General features: G+C 33.4%; 1 protein-coding gene across 1 annotated transcript in view; it reads right to left on the minus strand.

Annotated features, from left to right (window-relative positions):
- Positions 1 to 1,258: 1,258 nt before the first annotated feature.
- The window catches only part of LOC136854771 (uncharacterized), a 54,148-nt gene continuing 45,810 nt past the window's right edge, over positions 1,259 to 9,596 (minus strand). Inside the window, exons 5-6 of the mRNA XM_067131348.1 lie at positions 2,690 to 2,822; positions 1,259 to 1,753 (exon numbers count right to left, since the gene is read on the minus strand). Of these exons, the coding sequence (XP_066987449.1) occupies positions 1,596 to 1,753; positions 2,690 to 2,822 (291 nt within the window). The 3' untranslated portion in view covers positions 1,259 to 1,595. The remainder of the gene's footprint in view (positions 1,754 to 2,689; positions 2,823 to 9,596) is intronic.

Here is a 9,596-nt window from a genome sequence, read left to right on the forward strand (position 1 = left end):
ACCTGTTTCTATAAAGTTATCTATTGGCAAAAAGATGCAACAAGACAAAAGAGAGAGAGAGAGAGAGAGAGAGAGAGAGAGAGAGAGAGAGAGAGAGAGAGAGAGAGAGCACTGTCGCCTTCACTGACCCGTTCTGTTTTCCTGACTTGTGTTTGCAAAGGCGACCTTTAACTCATTTTTTATATTTCTCAGTCATGTAAACATGAATAACTGAATAACGAACTAAAATTAATAACTTGAGAATTTACTTCCAGCTTACTTTAAGAATTGTGATTGAGAGAGAGAGAGAGAGAGAGAGAGAGAGAGAGAGAGAGAGAGAGAGAGAGAGAGAGACTCAAAACAAATCACACTCATTATACGAAGTTCGAAGGACAACACACGCTGAAGGTTCTTGTACATGGAAGGGACGATAATCATAAAAATCAACGATAATAACAGGGTTATAATTCATCCTCGAATACAAAAAAAGAAACGACACACGAATTGCGATAAAACCAGGCACAGACTTACCAGTGCGACATCGTGAGCAGTCGAAGGCCAGTTTCCAAGGCAATGTGGTAAATACTGACTTGAACGACAGTTCACTTCGCATTCTCATGTAACTCTAAACCCAGAGAGAGAGAGAGAGAGAGAGAGAGAGAGAGAGAGAGAGAGAGAGAGAGAGAGAGAATTCTCAGTCACAAAAATTTCCAGGCGATTATTGAGAATTTGTTTAAGCCTAGTTCAGCAGTATTTTTTTTTCTGACTTTCTCTGGAGTATGTGTGAATTTTCAGGGCATAAACTGGTTAGTCTAGCTACTGTGGGTTCCCCCAAGCCCAGGGCTTCGGCCCTAGTAGTTCTTTCGCCCTCGGCTGGAGGTTATGAGACCTGCAAAAAAAGGTAGCAAGGACTAACCTAGAGCGGTTTACTCCTCCTGCTCTTCATGCAGGAAAAGGGTAATTTTTTTACCGTAAAAGAAAATGCAAACAATTTTCAGATCGTCGGGGTTTTCTTTCGTGTCAGTGGATTAATCTTCTATAACCTGTGTGCTTAGGGGAATCGTCTCTTTAATCAGTTACACATTTGAAGTTTTTGTTGAATCCATTGATTTCTCAACCATCGCCCAGGAACGGTAGTGAAGATTTTCTGATGTAAAAAATATACTATACTACCGTAACAAACTGCATTTGATCATGAAGGAATAAAGTGTTTCCTTATTCTTAGTCTCTTACTTTAAATGTCTACGATTTATTAGGAGAAGGAAAAAATAACCACTGATGAGGCAATATTGTTTTTATTATGCATCTATCACATTATATGGATGAGTCAGAAAACTGAGAGACAGAGAGCCAGGAGCCAACGTGCAATCAGTTTTCACAAAATCAGTTAGTTAGCTGGGGACCACAGATGATACTAATCACGGATTACCAGACGAAAGCCAAACATTGTGCAAGGAATGACTAAGGCATTGAAATGACAGTATTTAGTCTATGACGAAATCTGAAACACAATTTATAAAGACTTTCATTGTCTGAGCTACAAATAGTCCCATGCACATACAAGACCAAATCCTTCTGTGGTTAAGGGTACCCAGTATATTGGCTGTATCCTAATTCTAAGCACAAATGAATCCATTATACGCGTAGGTGCAAGGGTCAGTGTGAACATATAAACTGTTTAAACTGAGATGAGCAGACACGCAGTCGAGGGTCTCACTGTTACCGGAGCCTACAGTTCCAGTACCCCAGGTCACGTATGTTGCGTTACTAATGCCTGCAGGATGGAGGATATATATATATATATATATATATATATATATATATATATATATATATATATATATATATATATATATATATCTATATATATATATATATAGCTACAAATTGATAGATAGATAGATATATATATATGTATATATATATATATATAGCGATATATATATATATAGTGACACATACCATAATCAGGACTCGGTATATATATGAAAATATATTATATATATATATATATATGTATATATATATATATATATATATATATATATATATATATATATATATATATGTATATATATATATATATATATATATATAAATATAAATGTGTGTATATATATATAGATATACATATAAGAATACATATATACATATATATATATACAGTATGTATATATATATATATATATATATATATATATATACAATATATACATATATACATAAAATAGGTATTGACGAGTCTTCATTACGAAGTGATAACTAATAACCAAAAATTGAAAATGACCTGACTTGATTGTAAAAGGGCAACGAAGACTAATTATTCAGAAAATAATTATTCGGAATTTTATTTTTATTTTTAGTATTTTTATTTTTATTTTTAGTATTTTTATTTTAGTATTTTTATTTTTAGTATTTTTTATTTTTATTTTTAGTATTTTTTATTTTTAGTATTTTTATTTTTATTTTTAGTATTTTTATTTTAGTATTTTTATTTTTAGTATTAGTATTTTTATTTTGAGTTTATTATTTTTATTTTTAGTTTTAGTAAAAACTAGATGAAGTAGGCCGGCATGGGTCTAATTCTTGACTTGCAAAAGTTGTATTCACAGGAACCATTGAAAGTAACTTGTGTAAATCATTCTCTTTCTTAATCAAAACATAAGCTCACATCTAGGATAAAATTAACGCTCCCGAAATATCTACATACTTGTTCCATCCTGCCATACGTATGTGCCTTCCACAGCGATGTCAGTCATAGGAATCCATATATGGCCATATGATCTCTGTATCGCCATCTGAACCATGAAATTCCAGTCGTTCGTGTTCCTGGGAATGAAAATCTGAGAAAAGATGAGAAATGTGAATAGTTCGATAAGAGTATCGCTACTTATGAGTGGAATAATATGGCAGGTTAGACCTCCACTTGATTGTATGTGTGTATGCATGTATGTATGTTATTATCACCAATATCCATAGAATGAACACGGGTCTATGTAATGTATTAAATAGCTGCTTCCTTGCAGCCTAAGATACCTTAAAGGCAATTGGTCATTTGTATAGATAATATAATGATATTCCGCAACACTTCAGGACTTTTTCTTAATGATTGTGATATGATAACTGTAGTTTCGAAGATTGTTATTTTTCTGTGACAATGGAGTTTTACGGGAAATCATCCTAATATATTTGCGAAACTTAATTAGACTCATGTCATATGCTTATGTTTGCACAAGATTAGCGCTTGGATAGATGCAAGTGCACGCACAAGATGTTTATATATCTATATATCCATCTATCTATCTATCTCTCTATACACATACACACACACGCACACACATATATATATTAATATATATATATATATATATATATATATATATATATATATATATATATATATATATATATATATATATATATATAGACTACATAATGATTATAAATACTTTAACACGGGGTTCGTTGATCACACATTACCGCAGATGAAAAAATGAGACTGTGTGTAGGTAATGACCAGTTTCGACATTACTCCAAGCCATTGACGAAGGACTGATACACAGTTTTAGAAATCACAATATATATATATACTACAGAGACAGTACTGACGAACAAACACCACCGATTGAGACTACAGATCCACTAATGACAGGTGTCAAAGGAGGAAGTGGCTTCAAAACTCATTAGGGCTAGTGGTAGAAATCACAAACATTCATTCATACAGACCGTAGGAGACTACAGATCCACATCTGACAGGTGTCAGGGCGGGGGGAGGGGAGAAAAAAACTCTTTGTAGTACAACCTGCAATATACAGGGAGAAATTCTCTTAAATTTTTTGGACGATACATGAGTCAATCAAAGTCATACCATCACGAAAAGTTGGACGGATGAAAAATCTACTCAAGCAATTGGAGTCAAGCCGCAGACAGGAAAAGGGAGTAGGTTTATCATATTGCATGCTGGATCTAAGAAAGGATTCATTCCAAACGCTGAACTCAAATTTCAGGCTAAAAATGACGGTGATTATCATCATCAGATGAGCCACTTTCTTTTCAAGCAGTGGTTCCAAGAACAACTTCTTTCGGATATACCACAGCGGGATGTCATTATATATTAAATAATGCCTCTTATCATTCTGTGCAAAGTGATAAGCCCCCACCATGGCAAGTACATAAAACTCGATAACTGAATGGCTAAAAGATAAGGGAGTAAATCCTCAGAATATTTAACGAAATGTAATTTAATAGAAATGATAAAGTCGTTCAGACACTTAAGCCAGAATTATGTCACCGAGAAAACCGCGACTGACCGCGACTGACGACAGACACCAGATCGTGAGGCTTCCCCTACATTATTTATATTTACTGTTATCTTTATCTGTAGTATTTATACTTACTGTTACTCTTTACAGGTATTCATATTTGTTTTTAACCTTCGTGTTATCTGTATTTACTGCCAATCTGTTCCAATACATAAATAAAACTTTAACCGACCTGTCTGCTTTTTCTTGATATAGCCTAACTCCAGCTGAAAAGTTATATATATATATATATATATATATATATATATATATATATATATATATATATATATATATATATATATATATATATATATATATGTATATATATATATATGTATGTATGTATGTATGTATGTATGTATGTATGTATGTATGTATGTGTGTGTGTGTGGTTGTTGTTGCTTAACGGAAAACAACAGCAAAAGTCAAAAATGATCAGCATGAAGTTTCTAATTTACAGGTGGGACGGTTTGACCCTAGGGTAGGATAATTAATTTTCTTAAAGACTGCGTCCGAGGATAAATGTTATTTTCATAAGGAACTTGTCATTCTTTGTAAAAAAAAAAATAAAAAAAAGCTGCCTACAGATTACATACATATACACATTTTATTTGTTTTATTTATTCCACTATGAAATTTTTCACCTGTGCATATCTCACACTTTTTATACTGTTCTATTCTCCTTTCCAGTGTTTTACACGTCTGACCAATATAAAAGTTGCCACAAGACTTACATGGAATTTTACATACACATCCTTAAGTGTTGTCGGGAGTGTTCTTTATAAGTGCACGTTTCACTGTTTTATTGTTCTTAAATGCGACATTAACATGAAAATTCTTAAGAAGATAGGGGATACCTTTCCATATAAGTACAAAAAATTCTTTGTGTTGCAAGGTTCTTTTTGTTTTGATACAGTCTTTTTTGTCGCTTCTAATGCATTGGCTAGTATATTGTCAGAATATTCCAGTTTCTTGCCTGTATTCCTAAACTTATCTATTACATCACCAATATATTAAGGGCTACATATACATAAGGCTCTTAAAAACATAGATGTGAACACTGATTTATTAACCTCATTGCTTTGGCCAGAATAAAAATGCACATAGGAAGAAATAGTTGGTTTTCTGTCAACACTGTTTAAAGCCATTACGTATCCAAAAAGAGTAAGCACTCGTTCTTTTCCATTTCCATTTAATGGTACTGTACGAATTGATTTAATTTGGCAAAAAAGTTATTTATATTTTCGTTCCCTGGTCATACACAAATTATATCGTCAACATACCTGAACCATGTTACGTTGCGTTGAATGATTCTGATATTTCCTTTTCAAAAAATTCTATATACAATTTACTTAACACAGAAGGTTCCCCATCGCCATACCAAACTTTTGTGAGTAAAATGTCCAACTGGATTCAAATTTACATTCTTTTACAAATAATTTAATCAGTTCAGTTAGAGTGTTGTTAGAAAATGGGATTTTCAACCGTATGTTCTCTAATGATTCCGATGAAAACTCCAGCAGATCGTCAATTGGCACCTTCGTGAATAGTGATACCACATCAAAACTCACAAGTCTGGATTAGCTACTAACGTGTATATTATTTAGTTTATTTATCAGGTTCACATTATTCTTCATATTAGCATCAGAGATGGCACCAGCCAGTAGGTTGAGAATATCCACCAAGTACTTTGCTAGATTATAAGATGTTCAACTAACTTAACTAATAATTTTGTTTTGTAAGCCTTTTTTTATTATACCATACATACACGATAGCGATGTTGAGGTCAGACGCAAACTTTTATTAGGCTTTTGTTTCCTTTTAATAACTTTTTCACTTCTCGATTCAAATCACTATTCACATTGTCTAACGAGTTTTTATTGAATTCTTTGTGTGTGTTATCAATCAAATTCCCATCCATTTTTTTTATTTACTCAGTTCTATTTAAAATTACGAGAGCACCTGGTTTGTCTGCTTTCGTCATGTGTATATTTTTATCTTTTTTCTCAATTCATTGATGGCAACCATAAATCTTTTGGGGACATTTGTGGTGCCTGGCTTTTTCATCTTTCCACAGATCACTCCCTAAACTATGGTATGGCGACGGGAAACCCTCTGTCCCCAGTGTTAAGTAATTTGTATATGGAATGTTTTTAAAGAAAATAGTGAACAAAATTATTCCACACAATGTTTATAGCAGTGCTCAGTATGTTGATTTTATTTGTGTATGACCAGGGAACGAAAATGTAAATAACTTTTTTGCCACATTAAATCAATTAGTGCCATCAATTGAATTCACTATGGAAATGGAAAAGGATAAGTGCCTACCATTTTTGAATTGCCTAACACGTAGAAATAGTAATGAGTTTAAACACGGTGTTTTTACAGAAAACCTGCTAAAATATCCTCCTATGTGCATTTTTATTCTGGTCAAAGTAATAAGGTTAAGAAATCAGTGTTCACATCTATGTTTTTAAGCGAATTACGTATGTAACCCTGAATATATTGATGATGTGATAGATAATATTAGGAACACAGGCAAGAAATTGAAATATCCTGACAGTGTATTAGACAGTGCATTAGAAGCGGCAAAAAAGACTATTAAAACAAAAAAACACTACGACGCAAAAAATTGTCTTGTACTAAGATGAAAGAAATCCCCCATCTTAAGAATTTTGGAGTTAATGCATCATTTAAGAACAACAAAACAATGAAAAATGTACTTATAAAGAACACTCCCGACAATACTGAAGGATGTGTATATAAAATTCCATGTAAGTCTTGTTACAACTGTTATATTGGTCAGACAGGTAAAACGCGGGAAAAGAGAATAGAACAGCATAAAAAAGGTGTGTGATATGCTCAGGTGAACAGTGGAATTTTCGTACATGTGAGTGAGAACAATCATGCTGTCTACTGGGAAGGTGCAAAAAAGGATAGCGTATTCTAATAATACATTGGAAATGAATAACATTTGATTTAGCTTTTTAAAAGAAAGCTATAGCCATAATATGAATATCAGTCAAGACATATATATAAACTCGATCCTATAATTTCTAAAACTTGTAAAATGTTTAAATTATAAGGAAGGCAGTAGACATATATGGAAAAAGGATTATCATATTTGTAACTCAGTACGGGAGGTAATGGTATTATAATCCGGTTTTTTCGACCCTGCCCCGCCCCCGACACTTGTCAGGTTTAGATTTGTTGTCTCCTACGGTCTGTATGTTTGTCAGTATTGTCCCTTGAGAGTATATTGTAATTTCTACACTAGCCTAATGAGTTTTGAAGCCAATCCTCTTTTGACACCTGTCTGGTGGATCTGTAGTCTCTGACAGTTGTGTATGTTAGTCAGTACTGTTCTGTAGTATACATACATACATTATTATTATTATTATTATTATTATGTGTGTGTGTGTGTATTATTGTGTGTGTGTGTGTGTGTGTGTGTGTGTGTATTGTGCTTTCCAGCACTATGTACCAGTCTTTCGTCAATGGCATGGAAATAAAGTCGAAACTGGTCATTACCTACACCCTGCCCTTATTTTTTTACCTGCTGTAATGTGTGATATATATATATATATATATATATATATATATATATATATATATATATATATGAAAATATTATACCTTTATATATGAAAATCTTCTACCTTTGTATAGTGTACAGGAAGGAATGAACTGCCTCAAGAAGAGGTTTAGGAACCCCCTTTTTTCCCCAGTTATTAGGGATATATAGTATACATTTTTTCTTACCTTGTGACGCCTTAATGTCGAGATTATGGGTCAGTGGGATTTCCTAAACGGTAGTATCCATCCATAAAGTAAATTTAATTCTTGTTGTACCAAAAGCTGAGGATGAGGTAATTTCTGACAACAAGATCTTCAGTGAAAACGTGGAACTGTGATTGCAGTTTCGACGGAAATTAACTGAAGCACAAACGTATCCTGATCAACAATGGTGGTGCAAAGAAGTATTAGTCAAATTAGCTGTTAAGAAATTTGCTGTTAAAATGAAGCAACGTTGTGTAGAGAGCTCCATTCCAAAATATCCAGTCCAGAGCTTTCGACAAGAGAGTATCATCATAAAACAGATGAAAAGAAAACATACGAAACTTTTAATCTTTTATCAACAAAAACCGAGTAAGAATCAAGCAGCCCTTGCATTGTCACAAGTGTGGATTTTTTAGGGGTCAAGTGAACCACGTCGACAGAATTAAAATAGGAAAAAAAACTTAAGTGCCTGACACACGCGAACGATTTGCAGTAAGAAATACTTATCTGCATCGACTGGTCTTGACAGACGCAGTTATACGAGCACGTGTCTGAGAAATCTCTTTGCTAAAATTCCTGTCTTGGAAAAATCACTCATTTAATATTTTTCCTCTTTATTCCATTGTCTACCCAGATATCTATCTCAGTCAATTATTACATTGATATGTTGGGGCTTCAGGAATATAGCGAACGATTTTGTAAGAAATTGATATGTTGGTCTTGACAGACGCAGTTGTACGAGCACGTGTCTGAGAAATTTCTTTCTAAAATTCCTGTCTTGGAAAAATCATTCATTTAATATTTTTCCTTTTTATTCCATTGTCTACCCAGATATCTATCTCAGTCAATTATTTCATTGATATGTTGGGGCTTCAAGAATATAGTTGCAACTATTTTCTTGCAACTAATGTTGCATGAAATAAATTTCTTATCAGTATTTGAATCAAAGGAAGTGAAAACTTCATCAACAACATTACAGGAAAAAGTATGGAGAAAGACAAGTGGTATTATAATCAGGCGGCGAGTATGAGCCAGTCAAGGTGTATTCTAATTTACTGATACAAAATCTCTGACAGGTCAAGAACTCTTGCCGTCGGAAAAGTAGAATCTGACATTGGAAGAAAACGGAGGGACGTCTATATATAGTCAGATGTGTTGTTCTCACACCTGAAGAATGGTTAACAATTCTATATACAAATTAGGAAGATGTTTCAAATGCATATGGTTAGGGAGCTTGCAATGCCTTATATACATTAGTGATTACAGTTCTGACAAGGACATAAAATATCTTCTGAAAAATACGTAAAAAGATCGTTTGAATCAGGAGCGCTGGATCTGTTTCCTGCGTCTTGTAAATTTTTGTTTTGAAGCGGGGATCGCCTGAGGGTCCGGGCGACAGCTTTTGACCTCACAGTATTTTGTGCAATTGGATAATGCAAGTATTTGCAAAATGGATTAAGAAAATCTCTCTCTCTCTCTCTCTCTCTCTCTCTCTCTCTCTCTCTCTCTCTCTCTCTCTATATATATATATAT

Source organism: Macrobrachium rosenbergii, chromosome 30, assembly GCF_040412425.1.
Source record: "Macrobrachium rosenbergii isolate ZJJX-2024 chromosome 30, ASM4041242v1, whole genome shotgun sequence".
NCBI classification, from domain to species: domain Eukaryota; kingdom Metazoa; phylum Arthropoda; class Malacostraca; order Decapoda; family Palaemonidae; genus Macrobrachium; species Macrobrachium rosenbergii.